At 45.0% G+C, this 24142-nt stretch overlaps 1 protein-coding gene across 1 annotated transcript; it reads left to right on the top strand.

The window, feature by feature from the left end:
- Window positions 1–332: 332 nt before the first annotated feature.
- On the top strand, window positions 333–23818 carry NOL8 (nucleolar protein 8). Its single transcript, XM_032308778.1, is given in 18 exon segments — window positions 333–523; window positions 1102–1267; window positions 1834–1896; window positions 3453–3531; window positions 5223–5358; window positions 5894–5962; window positions 7545–7703; window positions 7705–9339; window positions 10592–10684; window positions 11096–11218; window positions 11453–11543; window positions 13863–14001; window positions 14801–14878; window positions 19842–20107; window positions 21570–21699; window positions 22157–22227; window positions 22795–22874; window positions 23308–23818. Coding segments are annotated over 18 exon segments (3507 nt in total). The 5' UTR covers window positions 333–445; the 3' UTR covers window positions 23359–23818.
- Window positions 23819–24142: the final 324 nt, after the last annotated feature.

Genomic DNA, 24142 nt, shown 5'->3' with positions numbered 1-24142 from the left:
CAGGAGCCTCTGTATTTTCCGTCCGCTCTGTCACTTCCGCCACCCTAGTCCAGGAATCAAAAAACCCGAGACTCTGATCGTCTTTAGTATGAATTAGGGAGTTTTGGCTTGGAATCCTTTGCAGACACTGAGGGAAGGAGGACCGAGGCATCGCGGTACTCCAGACGACCGCAAACGAAATGAAGAGAACTCGGGAACTGAGCGTGGTCCCGGAACCTTAGCAGGCTGGATTGGCAATCCAGTAGGAAGGAAGACAGACTGCCCCTTTTGGGCCACGTGACTAGAAATTAGGGACCTGGGCCCCGCTGGGTGCGGAAGACGGCGTGGTGAGGCGTGGGTTCGGGGCGTGGGAAGGGACGGGGTCGTTTGACACGAGCGAAGTGTCAGGAGTTACAGCTGAGACTAGATCTGGTTTAGAGTTGTGGTTTCACCATTAGTTCTCCGAATGGCGTTGGGAGATGACCACGCCTCTGCTTGTCTGAAAAACGAGAGGCTCGCAACCTGCCTCGTACAGCGCTGGCACGTGTGTAAACAAACAAAAAAGCCTGTATTAGCTGTGGTATCCGTTGTGCTCGTTGTGACTGAAGAAGAGCATTTTGCAGGGGCTTGTGTTGTGAAATAGCACTGTGATTGTAGCATCTGTGTACATGTCAGAGGACTGTGAGGAGCCCCGGGGTGGAGAGCTGCCTTTTGCATGTTAACCGGCCACATCCCATTTCTGTCAGCGGTTGTTAAGGTGAATAAATGACTGTGTGAATGAATAAAGGAAGAACACCTAAAATACGCATAAATAAGTGAGAGGGGGTAGAGCCTAATACTGTGGTCACGTAGAGGGAAAGAGTTTGCCCGTACCTGGGTCGTCAGTATGTGTGCAGAGGTGCTGTTCCAAAGTGTGTTTGTAGAAAACAGGGATTTAGGGCTGGAGCAGAGTCTCAGGGATAAAATTTGGAAGTAATGCAATAGGAAGTGAAACTCGGGTGCAGGCCACCAATTTGACATTAGAAGGTGCAGGAAGAGGAGTGGGGAGGGGGCTTTTTTCAGATGAGAAGAACCAAGGGAAAGAACTCTTCTAAGTAGAGAGAAAATTGTTTTTCTCACTAGAACACACGGAGTGTTTGCAGAGCCTTCATGAAAGCCCACAAAGAAGTGAAGCGCCTGTTTGTGGGTGGCCTTGGCCAGAACATTTCCAAGGCTGACCTGCAAAATCAGTTCAGCAGATTTGGAGACGTTTCTGACGTGGAGATCATCACACGGAAAGATGACCAAGGTACGTGTGTAGTCCTTCGTGGGTTGTTAAAGGCAGATAAAATTTATATCTAGTATCACAAAATAATGGATCCCCAGAGTGAATGTTAGCCCTCACGCTGAAAGTTATATGTGTTTCATTATAAGATACCTTTCTGTGTGTGCCAACCTCCTGCCCTGTGCCTTGAAGGTGTTCTATAAAATGTGGAACCTGCCCAGAATACATTTCTGAAATCAAAAGACTTTCTAAATTCCAAAAATCTGCTTTCTGAAATATGCAACCTTCAATTTCCAAAGCTAGAATTCTAATACTTGCTACGTGTTGGTGTCCTGCTGTATAGAATATCACTAACATACAACAATTGAAACATTTCTTTAACTGATGGCTTAATTTCTTTTGAAATAATTTGACAAATATGCTTACAAAAATGCAGTCTTTGTATCCAATGAGAACTAAACAAGATTTTTCTTTGAAAGAATAAGATTCTAAGTGTCATAAGTTTAGAAACTTGATCATTTTACATTGTACTCTGGGTAAGAGTTTAAATAAGTTATTCTTATTTATTATTAATATTTTTTTTTTTTTAGGAAACCCACAGAAAGTCTTTGCATATATTAACATTGAAGTAGCAGAAGCAGATCTGAACAAATGTAAGATTGTTATATGCTTTTTATTCTATTTGCCAGTCCATGTAACTGTGTAACTTAAAATAACTTTGGTTCTAAATCTAAACCTTAACAGACATTTGTTAAACATCCAGAGAAATAGCCATGGTTGAAAGAATTCCAACATCCTCCAATTCAGCAAGTTTAGGTCCATCCCATCTGGTGTCAGCAGACATAGGGCAGCGCATTGCTCAAAAATGGTATTCTCGAGGGGCGCCTGGGTGGCTCAGTGGGTTGGGCTTCTGCCTTTGGCTCAGGTCATGATCTCAGGGTCCTGGGATCGAGCCGCACATCCGGCTCTCTGCTTAGCGGGGAGCCTGCATCCCCCCCCCCCGCCCCTGCCTCTCTGCCTCCTTGTGATCTCTGTCTGTCAAATAAATAAATAAAATCTTTTTTAAAAAAATGGTATTCTCGAGTATTTTGAACAAGAGAACACATGTTCATAGAAACTGCCTGATAACACATAGGCCACTGGATATCATACCATACTCCCCCTCCCTGGTGTGTTCGTTTCTCAGGCAGCTAATTCTTGTCATTAAGCACCATTAGGAGAGAACTTCACCATATGCTCTCATAAGACGATATCCCTAAAATTATGAAATCCCTATTGGTAAGTTTAGTAGAGCTGATGAGGGCACACTGGCCTTCAACAAAGAAGGAGGGGGAGATAATTGATACAGGAATGTGTGAGTTATTAGAGGCTGGAAAGTCAAGACACTGAAAAGAGAACATGCTAATGGAGAAAGAGGGCCATGAGCCTTCTTTGTTCTCCTTGGGGTGAAAAAAATTGATCTGTCCTGTCATTCAGTGAGAAATAAGTAGTGGTTAAGAACACATCAGCTTTACTGTGTGACCTGTGACAAGTTGTTTAAACTAGAAGCCCCAATTTTCTTATCTGGCATATGACAGATATTGCTGACCTCATGGTATCACCACAAAAATTATATTGAGTAATATGTTAGTACTTAGAGTAGTACTGACCATGTAGAAATTCTGCTCATGGTTATTACTGACAAAGGTGATAGCAGGTATTGAGAAAAATCAGCTACTAGGGCATAGGAGTTGAAACACAGTTTAGTCATCTGCACCTAATTTATTTGCAAGTCACACAGTGATAATTACTGTGGGGTGATAAATAAAAGTTCTATAGGATTTCATTGTCCTCCAGTTCGCTCTCTGAAATTACATTCATGTTTTATAGTTTTAGTGTGGGAGATAACCATAAAATGTTAAATGAATGTCAGGTGTTTCACCAGAGGTTCCTGGTATCACTTTGTGGAGGAATGATAAATTTCACTTTACATTTTACACATTGCTTCATTCAGTCCTTCCAGGAACACTGGACAATAGAGAGCTTAAGGACTCCTGGCGTGGATGGCTCAGCTGAGACCAGGACCTAGGTCTTTTCTCTCCAGGTCGCAGTATCTTTATTCTGTGTCTCTTTTTCTTGGTACTTTTTCTTGGTGTTAATTAGAAAAAGCATATGCTGCCATGTGTTTTTGCATTGTCGTGTACTTGAGTAACAGTTCTTTTCTTTATAGGTATGTCTGTTTTAAATAAAACAAAATGGAAAGGTGGAACACTACAAATTCAGCTAGCAAAAGAAAGTTTTTTGCACAGGTAAGATGTGTTCTGCATGGATTTAAACTCTATTTTGTTATATTGTAAATGGTTTTATACATTCACTTAGTTGATTTGAAACTATCAAGTAACAATGTTATTATATACTTGGCAAATTCACACATTACATATAGAGCTAAAATCCTTTCAACTGTATCTCCGCATGACCCCAGGCCCACTGAAAAAGATGATGCAATGCATTTACACGGGGTTTTTTTAAGACTTTATTTACTTGACAGAGAGCATAAGCAAGGGGAGTAGCAGCAGGCAGAGGGAGAGGGAGAAGCAGGCTTGGTGGGGAGAAGGGGCTCTGTCCCTGGGTCTCGGATCATGACTTGAGCCGAAGGTAGACCCTTAACCGACTGAGCCACCCAGGGGCCCCCAACATGTGTTTTAACTTCAACTATATATACCTATTTCACCTTTGTAAACTCAACCTTCTGTGGGGATGTAGAGCTTCCCCCTTTTTTTGAAATGATTGTTTTTACTCTTTCTGAAAATAGTCATACCATAGGGTACTTGGTTATCCCTGTGATGATGGACATTTAGACTATTTCTCCTTCTCATAATGGATGACCCTTGAGAATGGCTCCTGCTTAGTGCATGGGTTCCTTGGGTTTATATCCACAGGGTAGTTGTTTTATCATAGGGTTATGGACATTTAACATTTTAATAGATAGTACCAAATTGCTTACGTTGACTTTGGCTGTTAATGCTAGAGTCATATAAAGACACAAAGGTGATAGGAAGTCCCTGAATGAGAGGCATAAGATTAATTATGTAAGTGATTTAAGAACAAGACAGTGTAATAACCATTAGAGTGTTTTAAGATTCTGCAAGGTATTATTGTCAGGGAGAAAGGACTACATGAGTTTGGGAGCTTTCTAAATAGGAAATAGTTTAGGGATATATAGCTAGAGTTGATGAGATTATTCTAGGCCCAAGAAATGGCAAGGTCTGAAACAAGTGGCGAGCAGCCTACTGAAGGCTTATTTTGAAGGACTGGTCTGGTGAGAAAAGTGAGACTGTTCTTCAGCTCAAGGCCTCTATGAATGGGGTAGTGGTGGGACTTTATCCAGTAGCAGTTCGGTGCCTGCTCTGTGTTGGAACTGAGCAGGGTGAGCATGCTGTGCTGCTGCTCAGGAGTGTCTGGGCAGGCGCACCTGAGGAACCTGAGTCCGACCACATTCTGGGAAGTGGAATGGAAAAGAGATCGGAGGCAAAGAGGCCCGTGAGGACTGGGCAGTGCAGCTGTCCGGGCCTGAATAAGGCGGGGGAGTTTGAATTGGAAGGTTCAGGTGGCATCCTGCATTCTCTTCAGTAAGAGGGTAGAAGTAATCAGGACTTGGCACATTGGGCTCTGAAAAACACCTCTTCCTCATGAAGAGTGAAGGGATTAAGGATGGAGAAAATGCTAAAAGTAAATAAGCAAGGGAGAAAATTGAGAGGCCCTAAATGATCACTATAAAGTCAGACAGCTCTTTTTTTTTAATTTTTTTTTATTGTGTTATGTTAGTCACCATAAAATACATCATTAGTTTTTGAGGCGGTGTTCCAAGATTCATTGTTGATGTACAACACCCAGTCAGACAGTTCTACAGTATTAAAAATAAAAACCAAAACAAAGCACTTAATTGTTTGGTTGGTTATTTTTAACTCTCTCATTTATATATATGTATTTTTTTATTCAGATTGGCCCAAGAGAGAGAAGAAGCAAAGGCAAAGAAAGAAAAATCAACAATAGGCAACACCAGCTTTTTAGACAAGATGGGAGTGGTGGATTTCCACGTGAAAGCTGTACCAGGGACGGAAGTGCCAGGGCACAAAGTGAGTCTCGCTGGCAGCCCGAGTAGCCCGGGAACAGAGTCCTGACACTGGGAGACCATGGGTGCCATGTCTAGAGCAGTCGCTTTTCCCCTCGCTTTGAAGCACTTAACATAGGCAGTCCTTAGCGCTTTCGCAGTGCATTTACAAGTCTCGGGTAAGCACAGTGCTCCCTCGTTTTATGGGAAGAAATCAAAACCCGAGTGGAGGTAGGTCTCCCCAGGGACATCAGTGGTGAAGCATACAGGCTGGTCCCAGCTTTGCCTTTTTTTTTTCCAGCTTTGCCTTTTAATGATTGTTTTTGTTAGTGTCCTACATGGTTTATGAAGGACTGATAGCTGCCCCATTTGTCCTTCTTTTTTCTTTCCTCTTACACTTTTTTTGAGAACTCCCGTTTTCTCATCAAAAACAGAACCCAGCAGTAATCATGGCCCACTGTGAGTTTGATTTTTTTAAAAGTTGTGTTTATGCAGTATGGTTATTGTTTTCCATTTGTAACATATATAGTAAATGTATTCTTTCTTTTTTTTTCTTTTAGAATTGGGTCGTGAGTAAATTTGGAAGAGTCTTACCTATCCTTCACCTAAAGAATCAACATAAACGTAAAATATCCTTTGCAGTTGGCCTTTCAAAGTAACTTCTTATTTACCACAGCGATGGATACTTGCAGAAATTCACTTTATCCCACTAGAATTTCCCTGTCTCTGTCAGTTAATCTTCGATGCTTAAATATTTATGTTCATTTTTAGGCAGGGTAAGACCTAACTGCTTCCGTGTGTGAAGCAATGAGAGGTTCATGTGGGGAGGCTTGATACTAGTGAGTGACAGCAATGAAGCACCTGTACTGATTAACTCTTATGTCCCCTGTCTTGGCTGACATGGATTCAAAGCCATTGATCAAAGTGCTAAAGAAGGGCGAAGGGGCTTGGCTGTGGTTGAAGAAGGTGCTGGGGGGAGGTGAGGCATGGTTTCCATTAGTAGAAAGTGATGGGAAGAGGACCAGGCAGGAGGAAACAGTAGGTAGGAATATGCAGACAGGCAGGAGAATGATGGGCGGAGGAGTAGTGTGCATGCTGGACGAGGAAACGCGGAGGTCTGTTCCCTTGAGAGAATGAAGTCAGATTGTCTGGGAATTCCCAGCGTGGTGGACTTGTGGACAAGCTGTAACCCTGCCTGCCAGTCGGGAAGCAGAAGCAGCACAGGTGTTCCCGAGGGGATGCAGTACAGACAGCGAGTGTGGGGGAGCACGCAGCTGATGGGCAGGTTGCCGGAGATGCATAGCTGTGGCAGACCCTACTGCCCTGGGGCTAGAGAAGCAGAGAGGGGTGTCCTCATTGGTCACAGCTCCTGTGCCCCAGGGCCCCTGGAGAACTGGCCACATCTGTTTCTGCTCTCCCACCAGTAGGACTAATGTCGGGGAAAGCTGACTTCCTCTCAGCCTTCCCTCTCTGGCAGCCACTGACAGCAGAGAGGAGGACATTGAAGGACAGTGTGAAGCTGACAACAGACACTGCCCGGCGCATCGCACGTATTTGGCACGCATTCACTAGTTACCAGATGCTATTTTAGTACTTACTGAATTCCTAAAAGGATTTTTCAGGAGTGATCACCGAAAGCAACTTACACTTGCCTATTCATATGTGTTAGGAAACCAGCAAATGCTAGCTGTCATCACAGCACTTTGACATTAACTAGAATTTTTCTGGACAATGTCAGCAACAAAACAGGCCTAGGAAAGAATTATTAGCTTCCTAATAAAGACAAGATGTGGAGAGCGTGTAGAATGTGGAATAGATGTTACTGAAATGGGAGAATCAGAACTATGATATGCCAGGACTGAGGAGGCAGGAATGGCCAAGGTGGTTGGAGTAAAGGACATGCAGTGCCCAGCTGTGCTCAGCTGTGTGCCCCTCTGTGCTCTGCTTGGCGGTATCAGCTCAGATTTACAGAAAATCTGCATGGGTTTGCTGTTCTGCCAATTAACTGTGATGGTGCTCAGTTTTAACTCGGCGTGGCCAGTGCCACAGACCATAAGGTCACCTAGTGAAGTCTCATAGTGTTCGATGGAAAAGGGAGGGCAAGGTGAGTAAGTGATCAGCTCTAGGTCAAACAGTACTTCCTGTGGCTCACCACATTGATAGGTGTTCCTAAAACCTAGTGCCTGTGTTTTGTTCCTTGACTCTGGTAACATCATGAAGTATGATCCATCAAAATACTGCCACAACTTAAAGAAGATCTCAGAGGATGTCACACATGCCACCCCTGTGTCCAGCCTCACCTGGGAACTGGAAGGAGGAGATGACCCGATGAGTAAGAAGCGGCGAGGGGACTTCTGTGCTGTTCACGGCCCCCCCCCAGAAGAGGCTCAAAGGACAGAAGAACCAGGCGTCTGCTGCTTCCCCAGCTGTGAGAGCAAGACCCCACATGGTCCTGGGGAGTCTGCATCCCACACAACAAGAGGTGGCACGGGAAGCACCCTGTGAGCGCATTACTGCTCAGTTACCCCGTGTCTCTGCTTCTCACAGCCAGAAGCTTAACAATGTGTTTGTTCAGACTTCTGGCATGGGAACTACCAGGCACAGAAATCACAGGTCTGATGATGATACCGATTCTGAAGAAGAGATACAACTACTGATCGCGAGAGAGGAAAGCCTGGGGAAAACTACAGGGTCGTCAGTGGGTGACTCTGCAAATGAGCCCTTTGAAGTCGTAGGGGGAGACTTCAGGTCAGGTGTTCCCAAGCTGTGTTCTGTAACAGCGGCAGGTATGGGAAACGATTGTGACTATGATTCAGGAGATACAGATGAGATCATCGCAGCAAAGAAAAAGACTGCTAAGGTCAAAAACAGTGCAGAGTTTTCACAAATGGAAAAGCCTGCACACAAGAAAACATCTTCAAAAAACAGAAAAAACTGTGAGCTTTCCGGTAATTGTGTTAAAGCACAAAAAAGAAAGACCAACCCAGAGCGAGCCATCAGTGCGCGGGTTACAGCCCACTGCAGCAGCAGGGAGGATGCGGGTTCTGCATCAGAATCTGCCGAGTCTGCAGGAGATGAGGAGTACGACGCCATGATGAGAAACTGCCTCCGTGTGCAGCTCACCTTAGCTGATCTAGAACAGCTAGCTGGCAGCAACCTGCAGGTTCCAGAAGAAGATCCTGAGAGTGGGGGTGATGGCCAGGAGACCACCACCAAGTGTGACAGGACTCCAGGTGGCCTGCACAGAGCCCGGCCGTGTATCTGTCCTGAGGACATTGTGGCTGCCCTCTTAGAAGGAGAAGAGAACACCTGTGGAAAGCAGAAACCAAAGGAAGACAACGTAAAGCCAAAATTCCAGGCTTTCAAGGGAGTAGGCTCTCTCTATGGAAAGGAATCGATAAAAAAACCCTTGAAAGAGAGTGTTACCTCTGACAATATAAATGAAGATCAGGATTCCTTGAAACTTGGTCCCGGCAGCATGTCCATGGAGAAGGGGTCCCCACCCGCTAATGGCTCATCAAGCAAACCAACTCCTCTCCAGCGTGCAAAGAAGACAAACAACCCAAACCCAAACCAAACTCAGCCTCAAAAAAGGCGTTCTACTTTCCAGAGCCAGGATCATAAGATGGTGTCCCCTAGCAGTTCAGAAGACGGAGGTAGAAATCCTGTTTCTAGTCTGTTGCCATTAAAAGATAAATCTTTAAGTCTTGGTGCGAAGACCCCCAAGGTAGGCTTTGATGAAGACTGCCACCACAGGACAGGGGAGACCGGAGAAGGCTCTGGACAGAGCATCCCCCCGATGCCTGGGAAAGCACTGGAGGGCTCCTCCAGGAGAGATACTCGGGGAAGCAACACCAGCTTCCCCCTTTCTGTGAACAGTTGGTCAGATGTTCGCACTAAGGAGAAGCATGCTGAAGACAATCAGAAGCGTTTGGCAGCCTTGGAGGCAAAGCAGAAAGCAAAGGAAGTGCGGAAGAAGCTGGTTCATAACGCCCTGGCAGACTTGGTGAGTGCACTCCCAGTCTGGCCTTCCCGTGAAGGTTGGCGTGCCCCTCCAAGCTCCTTGTCCCAGCACCCACTTGTTTTCATGTCATGTCCCTTGAGTGAGAAGATTTTGTCACCTTTTGTCTTTAGTATATACCAGAGAAATTGAGTTTGAACTTTGTTTACTGAAAACATTCTTACTTGTTTTAATATAAAGTTTTCCTTACGCTTTCTTTTCGTTTGGAAACTATAACTGGCATAATTTAGTGATGTGTCCTAATGTGTCTGAATTTGCAAATAAGTCACTTGCCAGTGATACACATCTCACTAAGATTCAAGATACTGACTTTATTCATTCTTCCAACAACCGTAAGTGTCTGCGAAGTCCCAGGACTTCACAGTTAGTGCTAGACTTCGAAATGAGGATTGTGGTCCCTGCCTCTGGTGGTTGTTGTCTCACAGTGTGGTAGGCACAGGGCCCAGAGAGAAGAGTGCCCATACACCCCAGCAAGTCAGCCAGGAGGAGGGGCGGGGGCCTTCCTCAGCCTGAATCACGTCTAAGGTAGAAGGATCGGTGCAAACTGGTTGGGTAGTGGCAGGTGGGCAGGAAGGGAGTGGAAAGACATTTGTGGGAAGGGAGCAGTTTGTAGTCAGCGTAACGGAGATCTGCAGAGCTGAGGAGGCCCGAGAGAGGAGCAGGGCAAGTGGCGGGACAGCTGTGGAGGTTGGACTTTACTCTGTGAACATGGAAAGGAAAGGGTGAAGATTTGCTTCATGTATGTCATGGAACAGGAATCTGCACACTCTGGCTCACTGGCCATCCAGCCTGTGGCCCGTTTTGGTACAACCTTCAAGCCAAGAACGGTTTTTACATTTATAAGGGTTTTTAAAGAGAAGAACCAAGATTATATGTGGCCTACAAAATATTTACTCTCTGGTCCTTTACAGAAAACATTTACTAGCCGCAATCTGGGCAAGATTTTTTTAGGCCATGACAAACAAGTCAAATTGGGAAATCTGGAACCAGGGAGTCTTGGGGAGGTCATGAGCCAGAACGAAGGCAGTGACAATGGGAATAGATCTAAAAGATACCAGCTAGGTCCATACTTGAAACCTGGGGACCAACTGGACATGGAGAGGAAGAAGTCTTAATGTTTCCGTCTTGGGAAACACTGTGGTTGGTAGTGTTCACTCTAAGGAAGGAGAAGGGGCCTTGGCGAGGGAAGGAGACAAGGGGCTTTCTTACGGTGTAATGCCTTGGTCGACTGCTCTAGGATGGTCATCCAGAGGACAAGCCAACACACATCATCTTTGGCTCTGACAGTGAAACAGAGGAGCAAAGCCACCCGGGAGAGGAGCCCATGAAGGTAAGGAGCCCATGTGGGCATTCTACCACTCTCACAAGTCCATTTCTGCCTGCTGCACACCAGGACCTCCCCAGAACTGCCACGTTCAACATCAAGCCCTCCTGAGCTGCAGTGATCCCCAGCACCCCTGACCACCACACACGAACACCAGGGACCTTAGAGTTTCTCCCCAATGTGAATCTGTCCTCCACACCATCTGCCAGGTAGCATAAGTAGTAGCGGAGCCCTGCAGGAAGTGTAGTAACTGCACCCATCCTCCAGCTGCACGGGAGCCTCCCGATGAGTGACCCAGGTCCTGGGAGATGCATCTGGGCTCCTGGTTCTTCAGTGTGAGAGGAAGACTGCCTGAGGAAAGAATTGCAGATGGCCTCCACTGTTAACAAAGCACTTCCGTGTGCATCTGTGTTCCAGGAGTCCGTGAACAGAGCCTCTGGGAGGCTATTTGACAGCAGCGAGGATGAAGAATCTGGCTCTGAAGACGACAGTCACAGGTTCAGAATTAAACCTCAGTTTGAGGGCAGAGCCGGGCAGAAGGTTAGTGAAGACTAAAAATAATCCTACCTGTGGGCCCTTGGTGACTGGGTTTTTCCCTCCGGGTAAGTGCAGGCTGCCCTGGAGCTTCCGGTATTTATTTGCATGGTTCGTGGGGCCGTGAGGGTATGCCAACCCTAATGTAGTGAATTCGGGTGAGGGAGGTGCACTTGGAGGGGCTCCTGTGGGAGGGCGGCCTTGGGAACGTGGCTCCCAGCTACCCGCGTGTCTGTGTAGCTCCTGGACTTGCAGTCTCATTTCGGCACTGACGACAGATTCCGCATGGACTCCCGATTTCTGGAAAGTGACAGTGAAGAGGAACAGGAAGGTAAATACGTCCCTGCCCAAACAGTCCTGATGTCAGAGCTGGGGGACCCTGTGAAGTCATCTGGTGTAGGAGAAACTGCGCCTCAAGACTTGGAACTGTGAGGCCTGTGACCCACGGGTGCTTACGCAGTCCTGCTTGAGCTTGTGGGTAGAGTTACTCAGAAAATTTCAATAGCTTGAAGCTGCCTGAAAGGGTAGGAGACAACAGCTTCCACCAAAGACCGTCTTCCTCTATCCTGTCCCTGTTCTAGGGGAGGCCGGAGGGGCCCTGGCGAGGTTGGGGGAGATAGTTGAGCAGCTGCCCTCCCTCCAGGGTGCATGCCAGGGGCGGGTGTTGGAGCAGCAGAGCACCACGGAGTCGTCCCGACGCGGCTGCGCCTCGCGGCTGTGATGCTCCCGAGGACTTCCTCCTTTGCAGCGGCTCCGGACTGTCTCTACACGACCTTGCACTTACCCTTCAAAAAAGCCTTCACCTCCCATCTGGCCAGGAGGGCGGCCCTTCCAGTGAGGTCCCTGCTTGCCTCTCCCATCTCTGGACTTCTCTGTCCTCATACCTTTTTCTTTCCTCCCTGAGTTAATCTTTCCTGAGCCTTAGGCCTCACGGTTCGCACTTCCTGTCACCCTGCTCACGCGCGGGCTCATCCTGCCCTTCTTTCTGTGGACACAGTGAGACCTCGGGTCCCCCAAAAAGCCATTCCTTCCACCCTGCCAGGTTTCTCGTTGCCACTCCCATCTTTTGCCTTCTAAACTTGAAATTAAAAAATAAATTGCAGCTAATTCAGAAGCAGTGGCTTCTTGTTGGAAATGCATTCTCTGATCTCGTTGAGGTGATTTTTCTGTGTAGTGGATGTTTCTGGAAACCAGGGTTCAGAGAGCAAGTTCTCCGGGGTCCACGCCAGCTTGCGCATCAGAGCAGCTTGCTCAGGTTCTCGAGAAGGCAGCAGCAGACAGAACCGTGGAGCCGGCGCTGAGTACTGTGTCGTTGCGTTCGGACCTGCGGGCTCTTTGCTCACTTCGTCCAGCTCCAGCCTCTTCAGCCTGGCTGTGGCTTTTGTCCCTGTTCACTTTCACATGTTCTCTTCGCTCTGCTCCCCTCACACCGTAACTCTTGTTTCTTCCTAATTCTCGGTTCCTGGTTTTCCCTTTGCCTTTAGGGATATATTCTGCCCAGGGTTCATAGGTTTCCTGTGGCCTCAGCCTTCCCTTACACATCAGAGTGAAAGTTGTTACATATTAGCACATCCATCCGGTCCAACCTAAAGTAAACTCTTCACACTCTTCAGTGCGTGTGTTCCTTTTGTTTCTGTTCCTATTATTTCTGGTCCCAAATTGTTGCTGTTCCCGGTACCTGGCAGGCCCTCCCATCAGGGGACCTGCTTGGTCTCGCCTGCCTTAGACTCTGCCTAAAGCTTTTCTTGATGGAGTTGAACCTACTCTCTACCTCCTTTGAACCCTTAAGACACTTGGGGGCATTTCTGTAGAGAACTTACTCAAACTAGTGCTTTATTCTGGTATCTGTTACTTGGTTGCTTGTCTTCTGCAGTGAATTCAGGAGTCTGCCAGGCTTAGAGCTCTGTATGTTGGCCTGCAGTCCAGACTCATTACTTTGTTGTCTAATGTTTGTTTCCTGTAGTTGAAGAGAACAGCATTTGGGGCCACGATGTCTTGTGTGGTAGGACCCATGGGTCTCTTCCTGCAGCACTTAATTACCGAACCAGAGACCAAGTGACTGTCTTGTAACATGTTTTGAGTAAAAGGAATCGCCATTCTTACCACCTGTCATCTTTAGGTTGTTATGTAATTTAAGTTAATTTTTAGAGTGGTTAAAAAACGAGAGTCTGGGGACGCCTGGGTGGCCCAGTTGATTGAGCGGCTGCCTTCGGCTCAGGTCATGATCCCAGCATCCTGGGATCGAGTCCCACATCGGGCTCCTTGTATGACAAATAAATAAATAAAATCTTAAAAAAAAAAAACGAGAGTCTGTAATCACTGTGGTTTTGTGATTAGCATCTTGCTCTGTTGCATTTGGCGCTCTTTACCTTAAGAACTTCGATTTGCCACTGAACGCCATCAAATGCAGATTTCATTTTCATAATTACAGGTGGAAATGGGGCTTTTCGTTCATTGGCCATGCGAATTCTGGATTCCCTGTGGCATTGAGGGCCATGGGGTCGAGGAGGTTGGGAAAACAGGGCTGGACTTTTCTTTGTCCTGTCTCAGTGAGCTTTGCCCATGTTTAAGTGCTTGATGATTATTTTATGATTGAGACTGCTCAAGTTACGTTTGCCAAAAGAATACTAATTCTGCCTTTCTCTCTAAGAGGTAAATGACGAGAAAACTGCGGAGGAAGAAGAACTTGCTGCAGAGAAGCTCAAAGCCCTGGACGTCATGCAGAGTGTTTTACACACCACTGTGGGCAATTCTGCGCACAAAGGATCGTTACCTGCCAAGAAATTTAGGTGTGATTTATGTTCCATCCTGCTCCACCCTGTTTCCCTTTGACATATGTACCTTTTGAACTCAGTTTAAAACTAGGCCATTTTAGACATCCTGGGGAGGGCAGTTGGCAAAATATAGTAGACCCTAAAAACATACTTACTGTGGACCCAGTGGCTCACTTCAGGAAACTAACTTTGAATTTTTTCTCTATTTTTGTTGTTAGATGTCATAGCAACATTGCTTTCAGTAGTGAAGCAGCTGGACAGTGGTTTAAATATTAACTGTAGAACTATATAAATGTATTTTTTTATTATAGAAAATTTTAAACACATTATTTATAGAGACTGGTGTATTGAAAGACCTGTACACCAGCTTCTACAGTCAACAACGTGATCAATTTTCCTTTCTTTTGTTTTTTCAGGATTTTTCTTTAAAATAAGCTCTACACCCAACAGGGGTCTTGATCTCATGACCCCAACAGCAGGAGTCACGTGCTCTACAGACTGAGCCAGCCAGGAGACCCCAGTTTTCCTTTCTATACTTTTAATCACTTTCCCCACTAAAATACTTTATGCAGATCCAATTTTATTTGTATTTATTTCAGTATCTGTAAATTAATTTTTAATTAAAAGATTCAGGGAAACTCAAAACTGGGTAACTTAAAATACCACTTTATAACAAGATCCTGATATTTCATGTGATTTTTGTCTTGCTCAAAAATTGGAATTGTCCCAATGTTGAATTATAATTTGCTATTAATTTTTTGCATTAGGTTCTGATTTCTCTCTGCCAGCTTACTCCTGTCTGTTGTTTACACAGGGATGTCATACATTACGATCCAACGAGGCATGACCACGCCACTTATGAAAGGAAGAGCGCTGATAAACCAAAGGAAAGGTAAATCAGCTGCTTCTCTCTGTAGCAGGATCATAGGAATTAATCTCATTTGAGACCCTGAGAGAAATAGATAGTAACCCATACCCATCCATTGGTCTGCATGGTATTTAATGGAAGACCAGGGAGGGAAGAGTTAGAGTGGATTTATTGCTGTGGTAGAGAAAAGTCGTACTTTGAAACAAAGGAATCTCCCGCATGTGCTTGACATGTGCTCCTGGGCTAGTGTGGTGCCCCCTCCTTGAATTAGTTTCTCATGGCTGTTGTAACAAGTCACCACAGACATACTGGCTGAAAACCACAAAAGTTATTTTCTGGCATTTCTGAAGGCTAGGAGCCTGAAGTCAAGGTTACTGAAAGAACTGTGTTCTCTCCGGAGGTTCGGAGGCAAACATCTGTGTCGCGTCTCTCTCCTGGCCTCACTCAGGTGATCACAGTAGTTCATGGCTGCGTTTCTCCATCTTCACATGGCCACCTTTTCTCTGTATCTCTCATCTTTGTGTCTATTATAAGGACATTTTGATTTAGGGACTGCCTGGATAATCCTGGATAATCTCTTGTTTACATGGTACTTCACAACTCTGCAAGGACCCTTTTTCCGAATAAGGTCATATTCACAGGTTTTAGAAATCAGGGCCTGGACGTATCTTTTGGGGGGCAGTGATTGAGTCCACGACATGCTCCAGTGTGGTAGAGCTTCTGTTTCCCGTGCCTGCGCTATCGCACTGTCAGTTTCATGAATACGGCAAGTCCGTGGAGCAGCCAGTAACCCTGCCTGGCTTAATGCATTCGTTTCCCCATGGGTAGAGTCAGTAAAGGCAGTGTGCTATCCTGAATTAGGTCCGGGAGCAAACAAGACACTCGGTGGAGAAGCAGGAGATGAGGAGGAGGCTTGGGTTTAGTTAATAGTAGTGGATTGAGGGGAACCTTTTCGTTTTGATGACTGTGTCATAGTTACAGAAGATGCTGCCAGGAAACTAGGTGAAGGCTATTTGGGAATGGTGTCTTTCCCTAGAGCAGGTGACCCCAAAGAGGAGGAGGCCACAGTGTATTTTATGACCTAGTCTTAGGTCACACACTGATAATCTGCCTTATTCTTGAAACAAGTCACCAAGTCCAACTCAAATACTTCGATGAGGGTCGGGGGCTTGGAAACAACACCTCTTACAGGGAGAAGTAATGGGGAATGTGTGAGCATATTTTAAAGTGGCATAAACCACCCACTGGCCAGATTGTTTACATTCCTGCCACATGCAGAATATGCTCACCCCTCCCTTGATGGCCCAGAAAGCCTCACTGTTACAATATCTATTCAGAAGCTGGGGCGCTGTCACCCACATAAGACCTAGAGGCAAATGAGGCCTAATGAGTACAGCACCGTGAGTGCAGTCCCTCTGACCAGAGACGAGAACTGTGAACTAGAGGACAGGTCACCTGTCCCTCTGTGAGCACACAGTGGTAAGGCAAGCACAGGGTGGCCGCCAGAAGGCCTGCTGTTCACCTGAGGGAAGCAGAAGGCACGGAGTTAACTTCTGGTCCATAGCAGCTCTGAAGTCCACACCAGGAAACGTGGGGACTACTTTTTTTTTTTTTTTTTAAGATTTTTTATTTATTTATTTGACAGAGAAAGATCACAAGTAGGCAGAGAGGCAGGCAGAGAGAGGAGAGGAGGAAACAGGCTCCCTGCTGAGCAGAGAGCCCGATGCGGGACTCGATCCCAGGACCCTGAGATCATGACCTGAGCCGAAGGCAGCGGCTTAACCCACTGAGACATCCAGGCGCCCAACGTGGGGACTTCTTTGATGAGAACCGCAGGCCTAGTAATGATTCTGTGTGGTTCTTGACTCTGCCTTTTGGATCATCCTTCCTTTTTCTTGAGTAGTGGCGTGCATTTGTGTCTGAGTAATATTCTTGGCCTGCTTTTTGTTTGTAGAAATGTGGGCATCCAAAAGCCTTGTTGTTGTAGAACGTACCTGTCTATCCAAGCTGGTGTTTCTGCTCATATATTTCTCTTGAATATTTGTGGGTCTCCTGCGATCATCTTGAGATTCACTCCCATGAGTCAGGAACCACAGCCACGGGTCATTCTAATGTGGGCTTCTGCTGAGACACCACTGGTAGGGGCCTTAGGAGCCTCACTGGCCAGACGGCAGAGGTTTCTAAGCTGTGGCTAAGGTCTTAACAAAGCAATTTGCTTTGTATTTAGACTGAGGTCTATAGATTTCTTTGTTAAAGATCAGAGAGTATATTGGGGTGCCTGGGTGGCTCGTGGGTTAAAGCCTCTCAGGTCATGATCCCAAGGTCCTGGGATAGAGCCCCACATCGGTCTCTCTGCTCAGCAGGGGGCCTGCTTCTCTCTCTCTTGGCCTGCCTCTCTGCCTACTTGTGGTCTGTCAAATAAATAAAATCTTTAAAAAAAAAAAAAAAAAAAAGATCAAGACAGTATATTGTCTGTTGTAGTGATTCCACTCTGTCTTTGTTGACAGGAAAGCGGCTACAGGCAATACGTAGTGAGGGAGGGAGGCTGTGTTCTAATAAAATCATTAGCCAGACACTCAGGTTTGCATTTCGTATAATCTGTTCATGTCACAAAACCATCTTTTTATTTTTCCATCCATCTCAAACCATAAAAGATACTTTTTTTTTTTTTTAAGATTTTATTTATTTATTTGACAGATAGAGATCACAAGTAGGCAGAGAGGCAGGCAGAGAGAGAGAAGGAAGCAGGCTCCCCGCGGAGCAGAGAGCCCGATACGGGGCTCGATCCCAGGACCCTGGGATCATGACCTGAGCCAAAGGCAGAGGCTTTAACCCACTGAGCCACCCAGGTGCCCCCATAAAAGATACTCTTAACCAGCAGTCCACGCATAAATGGGCAGCAGCCTGGATTTGGTCCTTGGGGCCCAGCTTGCCAACACCTGCTTTACACTGTGTTTTCCTGTGTCTTAGATTGGATCTTTGCTTAGAAGCCACTTCTTAAAATATTATGTTATTTGCCTTCTAGAAATTAGGGGTCTTCAAAACCATGAGCTCCCGGTTCCTTATAAGAAATGTCTTTAGGTTCACTGTTTGGTCACATTGTACTACAAGTGGCAAATACCTTCAGACCCTCCCTGACACCTTCCTAGCTCGCTCCCTGTTCATAGGCACTTCCTAAGTTCTGCTTTAACGGAGGCGACACAGTGCTGCTCAGCATTGTGCCGTGGCAGAGCTAGGCCAAGCGATCCCTTTCCTCTGGGTTCCAGCAGCATTTCCCTCACTGTCCTGCCACCAGCCTGCAGCTTCCTCAGTGGCTCTGTGATTCCTCCTGACAGTTTCTTCAGGCCCTTGGTAACACCATCCTTGCTGCCTTCTGAGACCTGCCTATTACTGGGCTCTGCAGCCCCTCCTATGGTTTGGGTTTTTGTTAGAGCATCACCCCATGTCTAGATACCAAATTCTGCAACACTCTTGAAACACTGTGTAGAAAAACTTCCCCCAAATTCAATAGCTTAAAGCCTTAAAGATATATTAGATTCTAGTTTCTCTGGGTCAGGAATTTGGGAGTGCTTCTCTGGGTAGTTGTGGCTCAGCGGCTTTCAGGAGATTGCCTGCAGGTTGGCCCATGCACATGTCTGTTGGCTGGAGGCCTTAGTTCCTTACCTCTTCATTGGCTGTTTGTGTGCCCTCCCAGCAGGGCAGCTGGCTTCCCCCAAAGCTGCTGATCTGTACAGGGGAGTGCAAGGAGAGCACTGCGGTACCTTCTGTGACCTTCAGTAGTCACACACCATCTCTTCTGCCTTAGTGCATGAGTCCAGCCCACACCAGGGAATGGGGGGATTAACTTCCACATCTTAAAAAAGGATCAAAGGATCTTTGGACCACTTTTAAAACCACCACATGGTGCCTCAAGGATAATCACATGGAATTGCCTAAAGTACACCATTTTTCATAGAGCTCAGTTCCATAGGCATCTTGGTCTTAAATCCTAGCCAGGTTGGTGTTTTAAATGAAGTATTACAAGTTTCTTTCCAGGGCACCTGGGTGGCTCAGTCGGTTAAGTGTCTGCCTTCAGCTCAGGTCATGATCTCAAGGTCCTGGGAACGGGCACCATGTTGGGCTCCCTGCTCAGCCAGGGAATCTGCTCCTCCCTCTCCCTCTGCCTGCCACTCCCCCTGCTTGTGCTCTCTCTCTCTCTGTCAAATAAATAAATAAAAATAAAAATCTTAAAAAAAGATTCTTTCCATGATATAGTCTACCCCAATAAGAACCAGTTAGGTTAACTTACTATCTTATTAACTAACTTTCTTGTTATAATAGTTATAGTAGTTATAATAGTTAACTATCTTGTTAACTTACTATTTTAGGTAATACAGTTAGAATTTTGGCCCACTATAACTCATGATATGTGGAGTGGAGTCTAATAGGAAAAAGGATTTTAATCATTAAATACCTAAAACTCAATATTGGCAAACAGCATGTAACTTTTTGTCTGAGGTCAAAGAGAAAATAAATGCAGAGCAGGTTTATAGTAACATCAACATTTCATATCAAGACAAAGTAGACGTAGCATGTTTATAATTCACTCCTAAAACTTAATTATGACCAAAATTTTCACACCAATTTTGTAAAACTCACAGAATTTTAGGACTTAGAAGTTACCTGGTTTAGCGTGTTTGTTTTGCAGGTGAGGTTACAGGCTTAATGCTGTTAAGTGATTTTCTTAACGCTAGTATCTTAGGTGTGATTTCTGGAATGTAGTTCAGAGGATGGAGGAGGGTATAATTCATGTGTAATACTTGGAGCTGTTTGACGTAGTTTTGTGTATTAAAAGCTTACTGGTCAAGGTTCTGCTTTTATGAGTAGAGTTTTATATGTGGATCCTCTTGGTTGTTGAAAGAATGGGGTTCGTTTTCCAGGGTGTTCTCCTAATCTCTGGCAGCTGATGGTCTCTTTGTGATGCACTTGTCTGTAAATGTCACTGCAGTAAAGCAAAACGGAAGAAGAAAAGGGAGGAGGCCGAGAAGCTGCCCGAGGTGTCTAAAGAGATGTATTATAGCGTTGCTGCGGACTTAAAAGAAATATTTCAAACTACAAAAGTTACCAGCGAAACAACAGACACACCCTCCAGTGAGAATCATGATGGCGAGAAAGTTGACATCCACCACCCCGCCGCTCCAACGACAGGGGCCGAGGAGCCTGGCGGGTTCACATTCTCCTTTTTTGATTCAGACGCTAAAGATGAAAAGGAAGGTACTTTAAAAAAAAATTTGTAACATTTTCACTTCAGGCAGCTTGCACATAATGGATTGAGTCTACGTTAAGTGTATGACATAACATTAGCTGAAGAAAGAATTATTTTCTTCTACCTAAATGAACAACATGAGATTCGGTATCATATGGTCAAAACAACATGCCAGGAGCTGTGTCTAACAGCAGGAGATTGTTTTTGCACTTAAAGGAGCAAACGTCTAGTTAGATACCACGCGAAGGGAAGCCCAGGAGTAATGTGCAGCGTTCCTTCTTCCGAGTGGAAATAATCACGAGGAAGTACATAGTAAGCTCTCCTATTAAACAGCTTCATGCCTTACATGCAGTTAGAAAATCCAAGACTTGTAGAAAGCCAGTGCCGTCTGGAAGGGAAAGGAAAAAATAGGCCACCTTGCCTTTATACAGGTCCACTATGTCATCGATACATCAGTCCTTTCAGACTTTGTCTTTGGAAACATGCCAGAAACCTGGAGAAAAACAAAAACAGCAGTATGCACAAGTTCACATTCCCTTTCAGGAGGTTTACCTATAAAGGCAACATGAGCCGAAAGTTAAATGCCTGTTAACTTAGAGATAGTCTCCCCTGGTAAGGGAGACTGCTTCTCCTCACTTGGTGCTCACGATGGAATGCAGCTTTCCTGGAAGTTCACTGTAAAAAGCAGGTGTCCACATCCCGGAGAGTATGTGCGCACCTAACCACTATGTGAGCTGCATTAAAGATGAGCAGTTAACGGTAGCGCCCTCTGTTAGCAGCTAAGTCTTTAGTGTCAGTTCTGTGGTCCTCCAGCATGAGGTGCAGAGACCCGTAGAATTTGGGCAAGTTAGATACAGTGACGCATCATGTGCTCTGCTCTTTTGTCCCCTGGAGCACCAGGATCAGTCGCATGCTGCTGAGCAGAGCTGGTGTAACACTGACTGTAATTCCTACAGCCAAGAGCCATGTGTGAGAACCCTGAGCACTGAGACCCCTCAGTGACCTGAGAGGTGTGAGTTTGGTGCTTCGGGAGCCTGGGGCACTGTCCACAGCTTTTTCAGCAGTTCTGGAAAGAGGGTTTAGGAATTGAAAGTGTACACATAAGTTCTTTTCCTCATTGATGAATAAACGGGGGACAGGGACACCTGGTCTCACTTCATCATGCTTTATTTTAGGCATCTCTTGCTAGCACAGGTGCCACCCTTTTGGCTTCTTTTAAATTATGTTGCCTGTTTTTAAACCTTTGGTTCTTAAGTCTTTTTATACTGTTAGTATATTCCTAATCAGATCACCCTGGCAATGCCAAAAAATAAGACATCTTCTCAATTAATATTTGAAAATTTAAAAAGATACTATTTTAAATTAGTGGTTAAGATCCTGGACACTTAGAGATACGTGTGCATGGTGAAAGTGACCAAACGAGTGTGTTCAGCTACAGTCCTGCCCCCTTCCATTGTCATAACAATACAGATGCCTACAGAGCTGAGCCGGTGAAAACAGGGAAGGTTGTCTGGCAGGGAGCCCCTCGTTTCCAAGACAGCAGCTCTGAAGAGGAAGATGTTGCTGAAGAAGAAACGGAAGGCAGGAAGCCCAGCCCCAGGTAAGCAGTTTCTCACAGCGTAACACCTGAGTTAGACATGCTGATACAAGTATCCATGATAGCTTCATTTTCTTCTCAACTCCTTCAGAGTTCTTGAGCCTTTTTGTGCCAGAGCCTGTTTCCTCTTCTTCAACCTGGGTAGCACCGGATGGGGGTATGAAGATCTGGGTCTGGAAGGAGGACCCTGGAGCTGTGCCACGGGAAACACGGGCAGATGGGGTAGTAATCGTGGGATGAGACCGTGAGCAAGCAGCATGGCACTTAAACAGCTCTTGTTACCAACCCGTTAGACACAAGAGAAGAATGTTGATTAGAGAGAGGGTGGAGTCACTTTAAATCAGGGCAAAAGGAGCAAAACATGAAGCAGGAATAGTTCATTTATATTTTCAGTGTGACCATTTCATCTGAAAGACTGAAATTAACCCAGGTCTGTCTGTCTGTCTCTTTTTTGCTTCAGAGAAGCATCATTACCTGAGAAAGAGACCACTAGATTTTTCTTTTTTTCTAAGAATGATGAAAGACTTCATGGTAAGTACATTTCTCCTTTAAATGGTAGAGGACAGGAATTGGCACAGTTCTCACACTGCACATTCCAGGAGAGTCACATGCATCCAGGAAAAGAAGTATTTGGCAAAAATTGTGATCCTTTGAACTATCGTGTGGTTTAGCCATCCCTATTAGACTGATGCCATTGGCTTATTAAGCCCTAGAAGGCTGAAGGCTCCAACTCACCCTCCCTTCCTCATTCGGTATCACAAGAACTTCTTTGTTATGGGGACCTGCTTAGATGCTAGACGTGCAAAATACCTGTTTCTAGGACCCTGAAAGTTCAGGCTCTTGGTGAACTCCTAAAACCCTAGCACAAACAAAAACCAAGATACATAATGGTAAATAATACATAAACAGTAAGTTTATGCTGTGTAAGCAGTGCTACATTTTCATTTTGTAAAAGACAAAATATTCTTAAAATTAGTATAAATTGGGGAAAAAAATGGTGTGAACTAGAATTGAAGCCCTTGATGATGCCAGTACTAGCATACCATCCATTTTAAAGGCATTAATCTCCCACCTTGTCTTTTTATTTTCCCGTAGTAGGTTCTGATTTATTCTGGAGAGGAGTGGGAAATAACATTAGCAGGAATTCTTGGGAGGCCAGAACAAACAGCTTGCGGATGGTGAGTACCTCCATATTGATTGTCTCCTAGATATGGTGCTATCTTTGTTTTAATATTTTTCTGGTGTAAGAGAGTAGGGGTAAGGTGTGAACCTGAGACCATGATTTAAATGCTCATCTTGCGGGGCGGGGCATGGTTTAGGTTGGGCCACACCTGGTACAGGTTAGCAATCTGCAGAGCAGCCAACTTAGGGGCCTGAGTTCCAACCATCCTTATTAAGTAAGAGTAAATCATGAGATTTGGGGGAGATTAAAATATACTTTCAATTGCAGGCATTTAAAAAGTTTGGATATTCCCTGTTCCTTCAGAGTGAGCACTCCCATAATGTTTTCCATAATCCTCACATTGAATAATTCAAATTTTACTTGATAGTTACTGAACACCTTGAAAATGATTTAGAGTTATTTTTAACAAAGGTGTCATGTTTTTATAGGACTGCCGAAAGAAACATAAAGATGCCAAAAGGAGAGTGAAACCAAAATAATAACGGTCAGCATTGGTTTTGATACGAATGTGAAGAAGGCTCACCTATGGAATTTGGATGATACAGAAAATAATCTTCAATAAGAAGAATCCACAGTGAAGGAGTATTCAAAATCTGCCTGGTCGATATAACTCTTTTAATGTGGATTTCCTGTATATCTCTACCTAAGGAATTCTTCAGAAAATTTAACCTGATCTTTTTTTTAAATAAAGCACAGGATAATCCCCCCCAATACTTTTTATACAGAATTTTTATGCTATCCTCAGTTATGCTAGGTATTTCTGATGCAAGGTTTATGTAACATCTTTTTAAATGTGTGGGTAAGAGCACTTGTGTTTTCCAAATTTGGCTTTGTGTGATTTATCTGCTACTTGAAATATTTATTTTTGATTGTGTAGAATATACTTTACCTCCATTTTGTCCTTTAAGAAAAAAAAAAGAAGAAGAAGTTGAATACAAATCAGTCTGAGTTCTGTACTTGTGTCCTGATGAACAACTAACTGAAATGCAAGACATTTCAGCCAAGCATCATAGAAGAGTTCTGTGAGGACCAGGGAAGGATGCTAAGTTTTCCTGTTCTTGGCCTCCAGGAATCATTAAGCCCCAAATTCCAGTTTGACCAGAGGCTTATGAAGAATCCAAGTTAGTTGTCAGGACTCTTGAGTCCAAAGAGGGAAGCAGATTTAACATCTCCTTAAATCAACCTGGTTAGGATTCAAGACAGGTACGCCAGTCAAACCACTCTCTTCAGAGTTGTGTTACAGAGACAGCCCCCAGGGATGGT

The sequence above is a fragment of the Mustela erminea genome, chromosome 12 (assembly GCF_009829155.1).
Source record: "Mustela erminea isolate mMusErm1 chromosome 12, mMusErm1.Pri, whole genome shotgun sequence".
Lineage (NCBI taxonomy): Eukaryota > Metazoa > Chordata > Mammalia > Carnivora > Mustelidae > Mustela > Mustela erminea.
The sequence above is the reverse complement of the archived record's forward strand: the minus strand, read 5'-3'. Positions and strand labels throughout refer to the sequence as shown.